This window comes from Emydura macquarii, unplaced genomic scaffold (assembly GCF_026122565.2).
Source record: "Emydura macquarii macquarii isolate MOO-44397 ecotype Brisbane River unplaced genomic scaffold, CSIRO-AGI_Emac_v2 contig_1253, whole genome shotgun sequence".
Classification (NCBI taxonomy): Eukaryota; Metazoa; Chordata; order Testudines; family Chelidae; genus Emydura; species Emydura macquarii.
The window spans coordinates 10,790,760-10,810,919 of record NW_027131390.1 but is presented as its reverse complement, the minus strand read 5'-3'; the positions used below and the strand labels follow the sequence as shown (position 1 = coordinate 10,810,919).

Here is a 20,160-nt window from a genome sequence, read left to right as displayed (position 1 = left end):
CAGGTGAGCATCCCACAACTGATGCTTGTGAAATATCAGACTATTCCAACAAAATCTAGGCACTCCAGATAATTCTTCCCTTTCAAAATGCCATGTGCTGAAATAAGGAATTACACTGATGGTGAAATCATGGTCCCATTACTGTTAATGGCAAAACTCCCATTGACTTCAGTGGGGCCAGGGTTTAATCCCTAAAGATTTACAGTTATTTTAATGCCAAAAACAACCATCAACTCCTGTTGGGTCGGATTAGAATATATAACAAGTGTTTCCCCCCCACTGATTGTTGTCTGGGAATAGGGCCTTTTGGCCTTCTGTGTTGGGAATGTCTCATAATTATGAATAAAAGTGTATAGCTAATTGCACCTTTGACTAATAACCTTTAAGTAAAGAAGTAAAATTGAAAAATAACAATGTTATTCCCTGGCACTCATTCAGCATCAGAAGAGAGAAGAGAAGCTCCGAAAGCAGCAAGAATGTGAACAGAGATGGCCAGAGATTAAGGCAGTTCACCGGGGAGACGAGAAGTGGGAAGATGACAAGAGGATTGTTGAAGAGGAAATGTGCAAGGCGGATGGACAGAGGAAATCTGAAAGGAAGCAGGTATAATTCTAGGACTCACTGATACAATTCATGGCTCCTTGTTTCTAGGGCTGAAATCTTTCTACATTTATTAGTGGTGTCCTATTCCAATAGGTCAAGAACCACATAGATGGGCTTTTTTCATTTATTTACTGGTTCTTTTCCTCACCTTCACAGCCCCTCACAACTCTGTCCCTCTCTACTTGTATAGTAATGAGTCATCTCAATTCCACCACCGATGCCAGATCTCTTCTCTCCTAAGTGTTGCACTTATTACCATGCTGCTCCTCACTTGTAGAACTTCCTCACTGAACTGGTCTGTAAAACCACAACCCTCTTCTCCTTCAGGCCTGCTCCACCACGGTGCATATGGAAAATTACTAAGAACGGCCTCATAGAGGCTGTGTTTTGGCCTGACATTACTGGAGCACAGCTTCTTCCTACCCCCAGCTCCTACGTGCCTTTTATGCGGGGGAAGGCCAAGAGAGAGTGATGTATGCCACATCTGGCCTACATCTGGGGATCTCTCTACGTAAGAGGATGTACCTGCCTCTCCACAGCAGTTTTCCGGCTTCTGTGTGTTACCTGAGCAGTGCAAATCTGGCCTTTTGTTTATGGGCATTTCCTGCTGATTTAGTTTGGAATATATTTCCCAGTAAAGTCAGAAAATTTGAAACTCCCAATACATAAAATACGATACTTCCAGAAAGCATCAGATCAGGGATATTTCTTCTGTTCCTGAAAAGTAAAATAGAAAGTGATGATTACTTAAAACAACCCAAGGGTGGGAATGGAACACAATACAGATCTTTCTGATCCGTCTGAGCAATAATATGTGAGATGGGCTTGAGTCTTCTCTCTCCTATTTCATCGTGTCCTCTTGGAAAAGAAGCTCCAGGAACCCACACACACACACCCCACACAGACTTTCTGAATAAGTTAGTGAACTTGTGTACCCAAGAGACCATATAATGTCTGGTATACCATTTAAAATTAAAGCAATCCCAGTCAATTCCCATTGACGTGCTTGAAAATGTATTTATCCTATATGCTTCCCACAAACACCATGTGAGTAGAGATGGCCAAAGATTAATGCAGTTAATCTTTAATGTAAATCCCCAACTCCTTAATTTTCCTTCTGAATACAGCCAACCCCATCTCTCTCACTCACAAAATGAAGTTGAAATGGAGCTGTTTCACCTCCTGGGTCTTGTAAAAGAAGCCAAGTCTAACATTTTGGCCACAGTGTTTTTGCTGTGTTTTAACAGGTGAATTGCTTTATACCCAAATGGAAACATGGAACCCTTCAAAACTATGAAGTTCAATAAAGCCTCTGGCTTTTAGAAAAGTCATAAGAGACTACAGTATTAGAAATGCACCAGTAAAAATATTAAGAGAACATTTTGGAGCTGGCAGAGGGGCTTTTTTGTTAATGTTTTAGGTTATACTACTTCTAAATGCAAATGCAGGAAGTTTTGGTTTATACAAGACTTCATCAGAGTCAGGATTCTAGCCATTTTCAAGGGGAATCTAAGAGAGTTGGGCACCCAACTCCTACTGAAATTCAACTTGCGTAAGCCCCTCTAAGAATTCCAAAGGGAATTTTTTATAAATAAAAATGTTAACGTTTGTTTTTAGAAAAAGGTGGAAGAAGTGCAACAAAATAAGAAGTTACACCGGACTCTGCCCAAAGATCAGACGCAACTGCTGTCTCTTCAGCACGACCACAAGCAGAAGAATAAAGGATTTCCAAAGGGCTCGAGTTCAGTATCACAGCCTCCGCCAAGCAGTACAAGCAAAGAGGTACCCATATAACAGATTGTTATAGTTACATTTTGTGATGCTCCAGTAACTCAGAGGAAGAGAATTGCCTGGTCTTTTGGATAAACCTTAACCCAAATCTGGCCAGAGATGCCTGTCTTCCTATGTACTGTATACCATAGTGAAGCCTCATTGGCTGCCACCTCTCTGTAGAGTACAGATTTTGTCTCCATTACTTCTACTCCAATTCAAAGTGGATTTGATCAAGGGGAGGAGAATAGTGAGATCCTTTCACACAGCTAGTATGACCCACATTCCACCATGGCATGTAACCCATCTAGTTTCCTTGCCTTCTAACTGAGGATGAATGAAACTTGTGGCGTGTGAGATTTGGTGAACCTCTGAGGCTGATTTTAGGTTTGCAAAACTAGTTCAGATTCACACATTTTTTCCTCTGTAATTTAAACCCAAGCACAGGTCTCTAGATTCATGTTGTCAACAAACAAACCAATGTGAGATGCTTTGCCATGCACTGTACTTAAAGATCTTTACCTAGTTATTTGCAAGGTCGTTGTAGCTGTGTTTGTCGCAGAATATTAGAGAGACAAGGTGGGTGAGGTAATGTCTTTTATTGGACCTACTTCAGTTGGTGAGAGAGACATGCTTTCGAGCTACACAGAGCGATTCCAGACCTGAAATAGAGCTGTGTGTAGCTCAAAAGCATGTCTCTTTCACCAACAGAAGAGGGTCCAACAAAAGATATTACCTCCCAGGCCTTGCTTCTTTACCTAGCTAGTTCAGATTTGATGGCTAATGCATGACCATGTGGTCAGTGACTTACTTTAGACAGTGTTTTGTTTCAGTTCTTTTTGCTAAAAATGGATTCTTTAGCTGTTTGTCCTGCTGGTTGTTTGTCTTGTGTCATCGAGCCAAAACTACTGGCTCCTTTGCGTCCCTCATTGTATACATTACCCCATAATAAATATCCCCGTTTGCCTTTTTTTAAACTTCCCTACTGGGGGCTCAATCCTCCCGCTAATGGAACTATCACCCAATTAAAGTTAAGCACGTACTGAAGTGCTTTGCTGGATTGGGAACAGTTTGTTCAACATCTTGGAGAATCGAGCCCTGGGGATAGCTGAGTATATGTAAAATATGGGGCGTGAACAGTCTGGGGGATATTTGTAGCAAAGCACCACCCAAAATATTCGAGTAAAGGTTTTATGAAAAACTGTGTGTGTGTGTGTGTGTGTGTGTGTGTGTGTGTGTGTGTGTGTGTGGAAGCAGAACACTGCTGATGAGCGTACTCTGCTCCAGTATCTAAGCAAGTGAATGCTGACGTTATCAGTGTATGAGCTCTAGATTAAGAGAGCTGCAGATGTTCACAAGGTGGACTTCCTTCTGTTGATTAAAAAAATTAAATGAACTGTTCGGCTAGAAATGTTGAAATGGGACATTTTAATACTGAGGGGGAAAAAAGGCAATGATATGAAACGAGACACAAAAGACTTAAGCATGTTATTACAGCAGCTGTTTGTGAAGACAGAAGAATGCATAATTCTGTTTGAAGTACAATTTAGCTATCGAAAACAAATGTCTCATCTCCAAGAGGTTTATTGCAGTAAGTAAATAAATAAATAATTAGTGAATTATCAGTGAATAATCTGAATTAGCTCTTTTTAGAAGTCAGCGTTTCTTTTGGAAACCTAGCCAAGGCTGTGTCAGCAGGTTGGGCCCAGAAAGAGAGAAGCAAGCTGTTTACTAAATACATATCTACAAGGGTCAATAAATATGTTGTGCTTCTGCTAAACTTTCTGAGGGGGTGTGGAAAACTCTGTTGAGTCTATTTAACTGCCTGCTTGTGATAAGCCAAAGGAAAAATGCACAGCAAAATGTCAGCTCAAATATTCATCTCCATTTTTGGCATGTGTTCCATAAATGACTTCTTCATGCTGGAATAAAATGTGTTGTAGAATTTAGTTCATATGGTTACTGTTAAATTTCAAGCTAAATATTGAACCCTGACATTATCGGTTGTACATAGCTACACTGGAAATATGCAGCTCTGAGGAGAAAAGATAAGAGTTATCAGATAAATATGCAATTACTTCACAGGAACTAATTGTCTCTTGTGTTCTCAATACCATACTGCAGCCGTTTATGTATTCTGTTTTTGACAATAGATTATATTTAATCATATTTGTACATCACTATATTTCTCAAAACTTGTTGGGAGAGAATTGCAGGGGTCTCCCAGCTAAATAAAAATCAGTGTAGCTGATAAAATATATTCTTTTTTTTTTGGCAAAATTTGGAATTTTGGGGAAACGTCAGTTGCTTTTCAGTTCACCTTTTGTTTGTCGTCATTTCAAAAATTCAAAATGTTTTGACCATCTCTAAAAATTAGGTCTCATTGAATTTATCAGTTGTATCGATCTTTGGTTAATAAAGAATGAGAGAGAGCAGCTAGCTTCTGCACTACAAAAAACATGGATACTGACAGAGGTTTCTTTCTCTTCCAGAATTCATTCTGCAGAAATCGAATTTGTTAGGTTCATTAGTACTTTTGTGAGGCTTAGTTAAATGACTGTTGATACACACTCATGCTCCAGCCTCACTGGCTTTACAGCTGAGTTGAGAGAACTAAAAAATTTGTTCTTCATGACCTCGGAAGCGACTCTTGAGAATTCATTAACTTGGCTTAAAAAGGGATGATTGTCTTAGAATCAGCTAATGGTCAGAGCTATATTCTCATTCCCACGTTAGCCAAAGTACTTTAATATTTTCATTTTTCCTTGCTTGTGGCTGGGGGATTGGGTGGGGAGGGAGGGAACTTGTCTTTTATTGATAAAGGACACAAAGGATGAAAGCCTAGCCCCACTGCAGTCGATGGGAGAGATGCCATTGACATCAGTGGGGCCAAGATTTCACTTGAAGTTCTTGGGATACTTGAGAAGTTCGTTTGTTTGTTTGTTTCTAATGAAGTCCCTTTTCCAATACAGATCTTTGGGACTAGAGGGAATCATTCTCCTTCACAAATCATCAGCAGGTTCCCAGAATATGTTCAGAACAATGTTAATGAAATTATTTCTGCCCTTCCTAACATAGGTATAAGCACCCAGATACAGTGATAGGTGCGTTCAAATGCCCATCTAAATAAAATAAAATATCTAGACACAGATAGCTAGGGATGATATAGCATTAATCTCTGGGTAGCTCTGTAAAACTGTTCCTATACTGTTAAATCAGAGGATAGGTGAAAGGTTTACACTAAAGAGCTGGATTTAGTTCTGTTGAGTAAAACCAGAAAGAGCTGTGGGGTCAAAACTGTGGGAAAGCAATTTTGTAGTGAGCAGGGCCTTTGGAAATGAAAGGATCTTTGTACGGTTTAAGGTATTTTCATCTGCCAATTTATGTAGTGTGGTTAACATTCCAAACAATATAAAATGCTATAAAGTATTTTAATGCAGAAAACCACCTGTAGTAATATCTGCTTTATCAGGTCAGGTGACTATATAGCAGGATCAGTAGACTACCCTTTACACACACAAAACACACACACACACACACAAAGGAGGATGAAGGAAGAAATTCAATGCAGATTTTAAAATCTGCTGAATGACATAAGGAAAAGTCTCCTCCTCCTTGAGATCCCAAATAATAATATATTGGTGGCATGAAAGAAAACAAATTGCAATCCAGGCATCTCAGAGGTGAGGCTTTTATGTGGCAGTGCCATGCTGCAGTGAGTTTTGTTGCAGATTGGAAGCTTGGTGGAAAAGGTGAGGTTCAAATTAGGGAGAATGTGTAGGTATCGATCTTGCACTCGGATCATCATAAGCAGATCGTACACTCACACAGGGTCCCATCAAAGTCAGAGGGGCTCTGCACAGCCGTCTGAGTGCACCCACATGAATCTGATGGCAGGATTGAGGCCGTTGTCTGCACTGCGTCTGTTTTTTTTTTTTTTTTTTCGTCTTCTTCTTGTTTTCAGGCTGAGGACAGAAGGAAGGAAAATGATGGGATGCAGACTCATCTCAACTGGGCAGTAGTTCTTGGACATGAAGCCACACCACATACTAGACTAGGTTCTGGCAGTAGTTCTAGTCCTTGCACCCCAGCTTTGCAAAGAGCAGTGCTAGTACAGGTAGAGTATCATTATTCCATATGCAGTAAGTAAAATATAGGATGAAATCCTGGCCTCACTTAAGTCAATGGCAGTCTCAGCAGAGGAGGACAAAGAGGCCTTCTTTCCTCTTACCCCCCTGCAAAGCTGACTAAGGGCTGTGACAATCTAGTCCTAAAACGTCCTTGATACCGTCATTTCCTTCTGAATTATAAATGGGATTACACACAGGCATTGAAGATTAGGGCTAGATAACAGCTGTTTTCAGATACGTTGATGCCTGACTGCACTGATTCTCTGATGTTACTCTTACATGTGTCACAAAAAGGCCGGACCCCACTCTGCTGTTTTATTTCCCATGGAGAGATTTTATTTTGTATTATTTATGTAGCACCAGAAATGTACATGACACGTTACAGAACAAGTAGCCAAAATGGGGAGTCCCTAAAGGCCGTAGACATTGACGAGAGAGATGGCAGCCTTGTGGAATATTCTGCAAGCACACGGAGGTGGAATGAGGAATAATTATCGACACAGGGTCAGATTTTGCTCCTGTGTGGAGCCTGGAAGATCTGTGGAGTTCCTCTTGTTGGGTTTCCTCTGTGTTTTTCCATAATTGGCAGAAGATTTGCCTCACCCTGGAAGAAGGGTCTGTGCTGGGGCCGGTTTTGTTCAACATCTTCATTAATGATCTGGAGGATGGGGTGGGTTGCACCCTTGGCAAGTTTGCAGATGAAACTAAGCTGGGGGGAGTGGTAGATTCACTGGAGGGTAGGGATAGGATACAGAGTGACCTAGAGAAATTAGAGGATTGGGCCAAAATAAATCTGATGAGGTTCAACAAGGACAAGTGCAGAGTCCGGCACTTAGGATGGAAGAATCCCATGCACTGATACAGACTGGAGACCAACTGGCTAGGCAGCAGTTCTGCAGAAAAGGACCTGGGGGTTACAGTGGACAAGAAGCTGGCTATGAATCAACAGTGTGCCCTTGTTGCCAAGAAGGCTAGTGGCATATTGGGCTGCATTAGTACGAGCATTGCCAGCAGATCAAGGGAAGTGATTATTCCCCTCTGGCACTGGTGAGGTCTCTGGCACTGGTGAGGTCTCATTTGGAATATTGTGTCCTGTTTTGGACTCCCCACTATAGAAAGGTTGTGGACAAATTGTAAAGAGTCCAGCGGAGGGCAACACAAATGATGAGGGGGCTGGAGCACATGACTTATGAGGAGAGGCTGAGGGAACTAGGCTTGTTTAGTCTGCAGAAGAGAAGAATGAGGAGGGATTTGATAGCAACCTTTAACTACCTGAAAGGGGGTTTCAGGGAGGATGGAGCTAGGCTGTTCTCATTGCTGACAGATGACAGAACAAGGAGCAATGGTCTCAAGTTGCAGTGGGGGGGTCTAGGTTGGATATTAGGAAAAGCTTTTTCACTAGGAGGGTGGTGAAGCACTGGAATGGGTTAGCTAGGGAGGTGGTAGAATCTCTATCCTTAGAAGTTTTTAAGCTCAGCTTGACAAAGCCCTGGCTGGGATGATTTAGTTGGGCTTGGTCCTGCTTTGAGCAGGGGGTTGGACTAGGTGACCTTCTGAGTTCTCTTCCAACGCTAATCGTCTATGATTCTAAATAGGGGTTTTGATCTAGAAGCCTCATAAATCCCCTAAAATCTCTGGGAACCACCTGGGGCACCAAGTTTCTCCAATGATGCCTTACACCTTCACATCTAGAGGATAGTTAATAGTCCATTAACTGGGACTCCACACGTGCATACAGGTTCTTCACAGGCTCAGGACCTATGTTCTGAACACAGCATCCCAAAGGACACAAGGGCGCTGCTCTTTCTAGTACTGCAGAGGGTTTCACAATTTCCAGAATTGTTTTTTGTCCATCGTAACCCTCAAAGTTATTTCAAATTGAGATGTGTACCTCCTGCTTCTATTGCTGTTGCTGTCGTCTGCTGTTCCTGCTTCAGGCCCCAGCTTTCCTGAACTAATACAGTCTGTTTTGGAGAAGCATCTCTTTTGTGTTTGTGTGTGTGTGTGGTTATGGGTTTTTCTTAAGATGTGAGACTAGTTTAGACACAGTTCATCGTCTTTTTCCGTCACCTCTCAGGTTGCACACCACATTCTACTTCACTGTGTTTGGCCAGGAACCATTACTGTTAACTTTTTCATGATGCTTTTGATTTTTCCTTCCTTGTTCACATGACACTCCATCCGTATACCTATTTTTTTATTCCTGTCCTTGCAGCTTGTGCCTTTGTCACTACCATAAAAAGTTGCTCAACTCTCTGTTGTTAGACTCCAGTTTCTAATGTAACTGTTCTAAAACTGGAGGTCGGCTTAAAGATTCCTGTATCAAAGGCAGAAATTATATCTACAGAGGGTTTCCAAAATGCATGTTTGGAAACATACTGAATAAGAATCCTTCTCTTGACATGGCTACATCAAGACGGTCTAGTTTTGCAGTTAGTCTCAAGGAGAAAATCAGAGTGGTGTGTTTTAATTCCATTTGTGAACTAGATTAATATATACACTGGAATTTAGCATTTGGGGGCAAGGTGGAATGAAGCAATGCATTTATTTGTGTCATTCTTGCCATGTGTCATTGTGGTGCAAGATGGCTCAGAGACCAGTTAGTCATCTACAACATACACAACTCTGCACTCACTTTGCACGTGATGAGGTGCAAAGCTGCAGTGAATCAAGCCCCATGGTTACCTGTGATGTCATAGAATGATGCATTCTGGGTTATCTTCAGGATTTCATAGTGCCTGAGAATTATCTTTTTAAAATCACTTAGTTCCCCTCTTTCTGTCTCCCACAGCCTGGTTAATGGAAGACTTTAGCGCATAAATCTGTGATTAAGTCAGTTTTCATTGGCTCTGTGGTCCACCTGTAAGGATTTGTTGGACATATGTTCTCAGCTGTATACATTAAAATGTATAGAGCACTATTAATGTCCTACTATTTGCTAAATTAGAACCAGAAGGCTAGCTATATTAAAATAATCAACTGTGCTTTAACTCATGACTTTATTGATCCAAGCTCTGCAATAAATGCACCAGTAATTTAAAAAGAAAATCCCCTTCTGTGATGACATGTGGACAGTATCCAAGAATGATATGGATGCATGCCAAAATGTGACTAGGGACCTCCCCACAAAGCAAAGCAGTGTATCTTGTGCTCCCCCTCTGGAATCTTTTTCAAACAAGCATGGCCTTGCTGCTGTGTTATGTTCTGTTCGGTCATAATTCACATGCAGAAAAGAGCCCATTACGTCAACCCCTCCATTCTTTGGTCTCAGTGCATCTTTTTTAAACCAACAGGGGAACACTCTTCCTATCGAGTGTTAGGTGTGGGTGCGGTGCCCTCACTTTTGCTTATAATAAAACCACTATAGGATTGAGCTCTGTTCAGTTCAAAATCATTAACAGCACTTTTCCCTGTAAAAACAATTCAGTCAGACAAACGCAAGGCGATGCAGTATTAGCTCTAGGGCTTAGTGTGACATCCACCTTTACGCAGAGAGCCACCACAAGTCCTACTTAAGTTCTGTTGGGTTTTGGTTTGCAAAAGATGTCACGGGATGATGGATTCTGGGCCATCACCAATACCTCAGGGCTCCACTGCTTTCGCATGTATAGGCTGTCATTCTGGCCCCATTGAAGTCAATGGCAAAACTCCCTTAGATTTCAAGGGGACCAGGATTTCACTCGTCAGTCCTAAGTGGGACTCGAATGCTACATTAGCCTGGGGCTGGCTTTCTGCACATGGGGTAGATTTCACCCTTAGAGCACATGGTTTGGATTTGTCCAGTCATTGACACCCTGATTCAGCAAGGCAGTTAGGCATGTGCCTAATTTTAAGCACACGAGTAGTCCCCTTAATGTTAACAGAACTACTCACATGCTTAAATTTAGGCCTTGTTGCATCTGGGCATGGGAGAAGATGGAGAAAAATATTCCCATGTATTGATAACATACTTGTTATAAACCTGTACCTATCCTCAGGGTAAGCCATTTTAGGGAACACCATGCAGCTACAAATAATTCTGGTTAAATAAAAACTATTGTTAGTGGCAATCATGTTGGACAAACAAGTTATTTTTGACAAAATGAAAGGACGCAGATTGGAAAATTAGTTATTTTAAGTGCAGATTAAGCTATTTGCTGTAAAGAGAGTCAACCTAACATATTCCCCCAAATGTGAGAGAAAGCACCTTGAATCTCTAAGCAGATGAAATAGATAAGACTGTATTCTGCATCTAGTTTTCCTTTCCCGGCCTGGGAGGTAGAGATGGGAAGTATAAAGTGGGATGTGCTTCTTTTCCTTTTCTTTTATGGTTTGTTCTTTTCAATATTTGTTACAGAATCTCACTAAGGACCTAGTGTTCCCATAAAGTAATTAGTCAAGGAAAGGGTATAAAGACGTCAGAATCATAATTCGTTATGTTACTGAAATTCTATGCCTGGTTCTTAGTTATTTGTTTTACTTGTATTTTTTATATAAATTACCGTATTGCTTCTTGAAAATGAATGAAATATTAAGTAAATAGTAATCAATTCTGTTTATAGTATCTTTCTACTGAGGACTTTAAAGAACTTTACAGACTTCAGTTAATTAATCTGTAAAATACCAGTAGCAGGTTTTGTAGAGAAAACATTTGCAAAGAAACTTCACTCGTCGTTGAAGTACAGCTATCTCTGAGGTGAATCACAACAGCTGTTTAACTGACCATAGCAACACAGTATAGCAATTTGGAACAAGAAGATCCCACTGAATGCACAGAGGGATTTTAAGCAGGCAGCGTGTAATTTGGTTAGGACACTGGTTTAGTACTTTTATTCTTCTAAAAAATTGCAATGGTGTCGCTAAGGACTGCAGATGATCCTGGTTTTATGTTGCTTTTGAAAGGAGGTACCTTGAAAGGAGGCAACAAGGTGTTAGCATGCTTGGGCATTGCTTCAATCCTGACTCAAGGGGAAGAAAGTCACCTAATGAATAACTAATGCCATTTCCTGCAGTACCTTGATGCCCTCTGGAGAGCTCCTGTCATGCTTAGCATGTGAGATCTGACAGGATAACAGCATGAGAAAGTGTAGCTGAAGGCATCTTTCTAATATTACTAGCAACGCCAAATGGATTGCAACATAGAACCGGCTCGCACAACATCATTTCCCTATATTCTCCCTTTATTCTTTTCTTGAATCCAAGAAGCTTGTTCTTTTCAGAGACAATCATCACTTTTTCAGCTGACTTTTTTTGGCTTCTTTCACCCCCCGGATGAGGGTAGTTACGCTGGGGAGCTAGATTAATAGTTTTTATAGAATTCGAAAGGATTTTTTTTCTTAGCCAGAAACCCTAAGGAGCAAGTCTTGAGTATCTGGTTCTTTTGAAAGTCTGAGTTTTTAAGTTTTTCAACGTTCTTCCATTATGGAGTGAAGAGCACATAAGAGAATGTTTTCCTGCCAGTTCAGGACATCTGCAGGTCAAATACAACAACCCACTTTTATCACAGTGCTTTTTTAAACAGAGATGGGCCCCATTTAGCACCCCTTGATCCAATTCTCCCCCCTCTCCCCAAGCTTTGGTGAAATTTTAGTTTCAAATCTGATTCATGGCTTGGTCTCAGCTTTAATTTATAAAGCTCTTGGGGAAAACTGTTAGTTACATTTTGGGAAACGTGTTTATGTCTGAAAATAGGAGTATTTGGGTGCTTTATATGCAACATGCATACTTGAAATTAATTCTTGTGTGAAATATTCATTTTGAAATCTGTTTGATTTGCAGCATGTGTTTTACACCATCCAGTTAAGCAGTTGGCCATGTATTACTAATGAAATATTAACTTTTTATGGGTTTTTTTGTTTTTGTTTTTTTTTTTTGAAGATGTATGTGAAGTATAAGAAATTTTTACTGGCAACATATTTTATGGTATCCATTATCATGAAATCTTGGTGTCCCGCATCCTGAAAATAAAAGCTTCCATTACAATGGTGAAGATAAATAAGGCCGTATCCATGTGCCAATGGTTCTTATTTAATGCAATATGTCCGCTTTGCTAAATACCGTACCTGGCTATACCAGTAGGGTGGTGGTGGTAGTATTTGTAGAGTTATTCTACTGCATGGGGTACTGTTTTTGACATAAACTTCATTTGTTTGAAGAGTGAAAACCTTCGGACCAGCAGAGACATATACCACAGCAGTTCACTGTCAGACATGGTGATAACACCAGTAAGCCCGGTACAGGATGATGTGTTCTGGAGTGTCTGTCAAAATGAAGAGCAGCCACCAAAGGTACTGGAAATTGAAGGGGTGGCCATTATTATTAGCTCCTGATTCAGCTCCATTGAAGTCAATAGGATTCATTCCATTGACTTTCTTCATTAAGCATTGAATTGGGTCCTTAACGCCTATACACACTTGCCTAATTTACATATATGCCTCGATACCACATAGATGGGCACATGACAAATAGACAGAGCTGCATCAAGGGGAAAATTAGACTCCTGCTGTTGTTTTTTTCATCTCACTATCCATTTCTTAATCTAGAGGTCACTTTACAGTTGTTAGGAATGGCTATCGCCGATAATACCCAACTCACTGACGAAGGGGCTGTATGTGTGTGAAATCTGGGCAAAACTCCCACTGACTTCAGTGAAGCCAGGATTTCACCCTATAATTCTGTCACTCTCTTCTCTTTACACCTCTACAAATGTGTTAAAATAGATTAGTTAGAATAGATTGATAGGATATTAGTAAAATCTCCCAGGAGTTTAAAAATTGGTGTGTTGGCCGAAGAGATTTTGTTAATCTGGAAAGCATAATGTTCTAAAAACATGGGTTTGGGTAAATATAACCATATCTGGTCTCAGTGAGTGTATGCTATGTGTGTCAATACATAAAATATGTGTGTGCGGTCTGTGTATGTATCTACACTTACTTAGCTAGACCAACTATTTGGTTTCTTCCCTCCTTCCCTCACCCACCCCAACCCCCCGCTTTGAAGAATCTAGTTACGAGGTTGCAGAGCTAGATTATTAGTTCACATAATTCAAGGGATTTTTTTTGTCTCTTTTTTAGCCAAAACCCCTAAGTACAAGTGTTGAGTATTTGCGTATATATGTTCTACTGCCTCATGGGTGGATGTGGTTTTTTTTGTAGCAATTCAAGGTAATTCATCCTGTAGATTGGTAGTCCCTGGACAAGAACACGTATACATGACCAGAACTGTATTTCCCCCTTCACTACAAAAACTGACCCAACAATGTAGTTTCCAATAAAAAGACACATTCCTAGAACGTCCCCCGGGAGCATTTTTCTTCTATGTGTATTAGTCTGTCTTTTGTATTTATGCAGGGCATATTGGGATTATTAACTGAGTATATGAACTGAAACATTTGGTTAAATCTTTAAGGTTCCAGAAAGAACAACCTCTAAATTTTACAGCAGGGATCATCTTGACCATCAAAGATGTCCTTCAAGGTAAGCTCCTCTGTGTTTTGTGCTTAAACTAATGTTGATTTATTATCACCAGGAAAACTGAAGCCAGTTTATTAAAACTGAAGCCATAACTTCAAGAACTCCACTGTCACCGTCGGTGCATACTTCATTTAATGACAGTTACAGTTATTCCCTCTCTTGAGCCAATTTACCCACAAAGAACCCAGCCAAATTTTATGACCTTGAACCTTAAAGAAGCTTCTAAACCAGCCTCACACTTCTCCTTTTAACAATTTACAGGTGTGATTTTAACCCAAAGAAAATCTGCTCCTCTTCTCTCTTTGTGTCAATGTAATTTTTCATCTCATATTGTCAGTCCCTAACTCCACTGATAACCGGTGATATGTAAGGGACTGATCCTGCAAACTCGTCTATAGGGCCAGAAGAGGACTCCAATTTGGTCCAGTTTATCTGTGTAGTTGGAGTCCAATGAATATAATTCAGTGGGCCTGATTCTCCATTGCCCTGCATATTGTGCCGTCATTCACACGAGTGCCAAATGGTAGCAACATCCTTCCACGCTGATTTGCTAGCATCTGCCTTGCATTGGTGTAAATGACTGCACGAGAAGTAGGCTAATGGAGAATCAGACCCATGTGTGTCACACTGTGGACAAGGGGTAGAGGTCGGTGATTTTTTGGCACTGATGCTCCTCGTTTCTGTCCCTGACTGGGTATATGCAATTTAGCTGTGACTTGCAGTGTTTGTGCCAATAGCTTAATTCCTGAATGTGCTCTATAAGATGCAATACAAAAAGTAGACATGGGCTAGTGGTTAAATCCCAGTGTTTGGAGTCAGGAGTTTGACCATGTTTATTTTGACCTTAGGCAAGTCCCTTTATCTTCCTGTGCAATCATTTCTCTGTTTGTAAATGGAGGTAATGATACCTACCTCCTAGGGGTGTTCTGAGGCTGGATTAATTAAAGTCTGTACATGCTCAGAGGCCCTGGAACAGAAATGCAAAATATTCTGATGTGATTTTTGTCTTTGTGTTTAGTAACGTGCACCGGCCATCCCCGGGGGGACATGCTTTGAAACTAAACAGCAGCAGTAGCTCTCCTGGCAGCAGGCAATGCGAGATGGGATCTCATCTCAGCAAAAGATCAACCTCAGGTGATTCCTAGCTCAACTATTTATCAACCAAGACGTGTAACATTCCTATCCCTAGAAATCTGGCACATGTTGAGTCCGATACGTTAAAATCTTGCGCACACATTTGTATTTGTGTTTACTGCATGTCTTTTAGTGACACGATTTTGATTGCTTTCTGGATTGTACAGTCTGTGTGCCAAGCACGGAGTTAAAATAGAAACAATTCCTTTTTTGAGTGCAAAAGTGACTGTGAGCATGTTCCCAGATGGAAAATGTAATAAACTGTCTCAATTAGGAGGTGAAAAACAAAATCAATTTCTTTTTACTCACTGGCACTATTGAAAGTCGGCAGATCTGGTATTATGAGTACATTGGCCTGATACAATACTAATAGTAACTCATCAGAGTTTTTCTTCATGACCTTTACTACTTATTGAATTGCTAGCTAATGAGATGATACAGTTTAGCAGCTGTTATGCATTAACATTTCTGCACTCTATTATTGTTTTGGCTGAGGAAGACATGAGACTCCCCATTCAGCATCTTATGAAACATTCCTTTGGTATATTATTATTTATTGAAAAACATAGTGAAACTTTAAAAAAGGGCCAGAAGCAAATTATTAGATGGAAACAACCACGTCGAGTAAGCAGAACGTGTGGTGGTGTGAGGGGTTCTAAGCTTTGTATCACTACTTGTGAGTGAAGACCTGTATAGCTCTCTTGGGTTATGTTAGTTCTTTCAAACGTGTGGCCCTGCAAACTTGGATTCCTCTTAAATATGTGCTTTGAAGCACCAGCAGGCAGAGGTCACTGAGGGGGAAGGAGATAGCCTTATTCTTCTCTAGATACCCCTCAATAGATTATAATTAAGCATGTGTTGTTGTAGCCATGTTGGCCCCAGGATATTAGAGAGACAAAGTGGGGGAGGTAATATCTTTTATTGGCCCAACTTCTGTTGGTGAAAGAGAGAAGCTGTGGAACTACAGCGAGCTCTTCTTCAGGTAGCTCGAACGCTTGTCACTTTCACCAACAGAAGTTGGGCCAATAACAGATATTGCCTCACCCACCTTGATGTACTTTAAAATACATTTAATTACCTTCATTCATCCCCTTGATGTTAGAGTACCAGTTACATATATGAAGCCTGATTGGCCATTGCTTTGCACCTTGTGTAGCTCTTTGCAAAACGGTAGCATTTGACACACTTTGCACTAGTGTAAAGGACTATTAAGGCGGGGGAGGGAAATCAGGCCCACTGGTGTTAAGGCAGATACCATGGCAATGAACGTCTTAGAAATACATTTCATAATAATATGGTATTTAAAGAAAATTTTATTTTTAAAGTGGAGGTCATGTTAATTTACAAACAGTTGACAAATGACGGCCGAGTTGCATATTTATTGCAGTCACACATTCAAGGAAACTTTGCTTTAAATAGTCATAAGATGTAGGAAACTTTGCTTTAAGAAAAACCCAAACCACGCTTTAAAATGATTGTGCCTTGTTTTCCTTTCCTTTGATGTCGTTTTATGTTTAAATAATAATTTAGCAATAAGCAGTCTTGTAGCAACCCAACTCCAGTTTGCAGTCTCTGTATGATGTGTAACGCCTGTGCTATTCTGGTAAAGGGAAGTGAAACCCTCACCAGCCATGGAAAGAATAGAAAACCTCCCCTGTGGTTTAAACTGTCTCCTTGGGTTCTTAAGTGTAATTGAATGACAGCTAGTTCTGACATGATATTTAGGAAAAAGTTTATTTTCCCAAATCGAAAGGAACAGTGAATTAGATGTATACGGGCTAAAAATACATTTAAACTAATATTGCAGCATAGTTGCTTTAAACACTCAGTGACCAGCAATGAGTTCTGAATCAAAACATCTTTAGAAAATGCTTAAATCCACATAGTGATTGTAAAAAAAAATGATGTAAATTCCCAAATAACTACCTGGGTTATAGAGTCCTAATCTGTAAGGGCCAGATTCTGCCATCCTTACTCTTACTGAGCAGTGCCTTACTCTGCAAGAAGTCCCACTGATACCACTGATAGCAATGGAACTGGCCATGTGATAAGTTATTAAGCAATGAGCTGAGTTGTGAGCTGCCTTATATGCCCATGCAGAGGAGTAAGGGGTAATCAGGTGCCCATGTACTTCCCTTCATGGCCCAGTTGCATCAGTAGACCATCTGTGGAGGAGGACGGCAGCTGTCCTGGACAGTTCTGCCCTTCCTATGTCATTGCTTGGGAAGTAGGCAGGCGTGGGTGGGGAAAGGGCGGAGCCTCATCTCCTCCCCACTCCCACCCACCATGTGCCAGACAGCCCAGCTAAACCAGCCATCTGTGCTGACGTGGCTTATGACTGCCGAGGAGTAAAGGGAGGCAAGACCTGAACCGGGACTTTCCAAGGGGAGCTTTTCCTGCACCAGCCGAGGAGGAGGAGGAGGAGAAGCTGTGGAGGGAAGAGGGGCAGCTCTCCTCTGCTTTTAGCGGAGGGAGCTGGGTGGTTAGACACACCGTTACTTAACTTCCATGGGCATGTCTGCGCCGCAAGTGAAGGTGCGACTGTGGTACCGGGAGGCCTGCCCACACGAGCTGTAATCTAGCTGCGACGGGTAACCGTCGCGAAGACGTGGGCGGCGGCCCAGGCTTCCGCCAAGGCGAGGTACCTCAGTATGTGCACAGCCTCCCCAGCAGGTCTGTACTTTGCTTGTTTGCCTGTGCCACCGTGCTGCTATTCACACCCGTGCTGGCTAGGTTAAATCGAGCACAGGGCCCGTGCTACAGCTGCCCCTTCACTTTCAGTGTCAGCATACCTGGGCTTGCACAGGGGGCTGAAGTTTAAGAGATCAGAGCTCTGAATTTTGGACAGTGGCAAAATGTCATAAGACATTCTAAAAAAAAGTGAGGCATGACTCTTCTCCCTCTTCCTCATGGGAGCAGAGCCATTGGTTGTCGTGGGACTGTCCACGTGAGTAGAGAATATTTACCTCAACACTGGCTGTTTGCAGGATTGGGCCCTTTATGCTGTTTCCGCTCAACAGTCATTTGAAGGCCAAATCCTGGTGTTGCATCTGAGTGCTCAGGAAAACATGCACATGTGGTTTGGGGCGGCTCAGGGTTTCCATCCTCTGCCGGGGCTGGCAGCCAGGGGAGTGCAGCTGGGTGGCACCCACTGCAATGTGCTGAGCAATTGCTGATGTGATGAGCTGTTTCACAGCTTTGCCCCAGCCCTGGCATGTCCACTTCCTCCAGTCTATTCTTGTGCACAGAGCTGCTGCTCCTCCACGGTACACAGCGCTTGTGCAAGCCAGCTGGCTTCCATTCTGCCAGCCTCACCCTCTGCAGCAGAAAGGCATCAATATTAGCTGTGTTTGGGAGTTACATAGGCATGCAAGGTCGCAGGGAGGGGAAGGTGGGGGGGAGTTCACCCTGAATAATCAGACCCAGGAAGGCTTCCCTTTCCATAAGAGAGAAAACTGCACCATGTTAGCAAAGGAGGCCTATGCATGTGTTGGGATTGTTCAGTGTTTTAATGCTTTTCTCTCCTTTTGGGAAATCAAGGATTGTCCAAGACAGGAAGCCCACGGTCTCAGAACCTCCCGCAGCAGTGTAAGAAGAAGTCTGAAAATGCTCCACACCCTGCCCGGTTTTTAGTAGGTTCTTTTACTGCCAACACTGTTTTGGTCACACTTTCTAGTAAGAGTACATTTATAAACAGCATCAATGTGTAATGGATGTTTTAATAAATGGTTAACCAATTGGTATAGAGTCCCACAAGTCAACAAGGCGGCTCAGAGGCCCAGCTTATACCTAGCTGTAGCACAATCTACGGCTGTCCTTATAACCATCGGATCACATACCCCTCATGGCTGTAACATGCTTAATAATGTATTAACCCTTCAGGAGCTGTGTATAAATGTGCCCATTAATATAAAGTGTGACCGCCGTTTCTTTATCTTTTTTTATTAGTTCAAAGTTTGTTGTTTGTCCATCAGTGCAGGTAACGGGCGCTAAGCTAATCCCTGAGCCAGAGATCATGCGTGGAGTGTTTGGCGTTTTTACAAGTTGCAGTGAAGGGCCTAGCTAGCTGGGAGGAATGCAGAGCCAGAGACCAGGCCAAATCTAGAGCAAGATAGGAGCGACCTAGCATTTTTAACATCAGTTAGCGCTTCGGTGGTCTGCGTAAGATGGGTTGGGTGGAGAGGAAGGATGGTCCAGTGGTTAGGGTAATAGCCTCGGACATCAGTGACTCAGGTTTGTGTCCATGTGTGACCTTGGGCAAGTCACATAGTCTCTTTGTGTCTCAGCTTCCCAACCCTAAGAACGGGGATAGTAGCACTTCCCTACCTCACAGGGGTGTCTGAGAATAAACATATTAAAAATTGTGAGGTGCTCAGATACTGCAGCAATGGGAGCCATAGAAGTACCATTGATAGATAGATGGCAGTCTCACTTCATTTCCCAGTGGACTTATATCCACAACCTCAAAACCACCATCAGAATTAGCACTGATTGTCAACTTGAGCAGACTCAGTAGAGGCCAAGGGCTCCAGTTTAGGGCTAAATTATGGCATTTAGCCACAAGTCCAAGAAGGCAGCTGTGCAGAAGCTCCTTGAAGCATAATCATGCCTCAAACTGCTTGGGGGAATGTGCATATCAAATTAAAGTGAGAGGTTTGTTTTTCCTGTGTATAATACCTCTCTATACAAACATTTGCTAAACAGATATTAGAATCCACCCCTTAAATATCGTTGAGATTAAACCTAACCTTTTCCCCAACATTCAAAAGTAACCTTTTTAAAGAGCTGAGATTGGATGAAAGGTGCTTATACTACTAGTGAACGTTCACCCTGCTGAACTGTGGTTAGATGTTTGAGCCTAAAATTAACAGCTCGGTTAAAATTAACCACACTCCATTGCTAGAGTAATTCAGTCATTTTAGTTTAGCTCATTATTCTTTGTGAACTGCCTGGCTCCAGTGTTCGATAGTGCAAAAGTATTATCTGCATAATAAATACTTTTAGTTAAAAGTTGCAGTAACTGTTTACACTGGGGCAAACTAAAAGTGGAATAAGATGACTGCTCATGTGGT

General features: G+C 41.7%; 1 protein-coding gene across 2 annotated transcripts in view; it reads left to right on the top strand.

The window, feature by feature from the left end:
- NRK (Nik related kinase) overlaps positions 1–20,160 on the top strand; it is a 124,729-nt gene that overhangs the window by 65,507 nt on the left and 39,062 nt on the right. The window contains exons 13-19 of one of the 2 annotated variants that reach the window (XM_067548145.1): positions 439–603; positions 2,221–2,385; positions 6,338–6,490; positions 12,638–12,769; positions 13,890–13,957; positions 14,973–15,088; positions 18,629–18,720. In XM_067548145.1, the coding sequence (XP_067404246.1) occupies positions 439–603; positions 2,221–2,385; positions 6,338–6,490; positions 12,638–12,769; positions 13,890–13,957; positions 14,973–15,088; positions 18,629–18,720 (891 nt within the window). The remainder of the gene's footprint in view (positions 1–438; positions 604–2,220; positions 2,386–6,337; positions 6,491–12,637; positions 12,770–13,889; positions 13,958–14,972; positions 15,089–18,628; positions 18,721–20,160) is intronic. The other variant, XM_067548146.1, reaches the window with a different exon arrangement.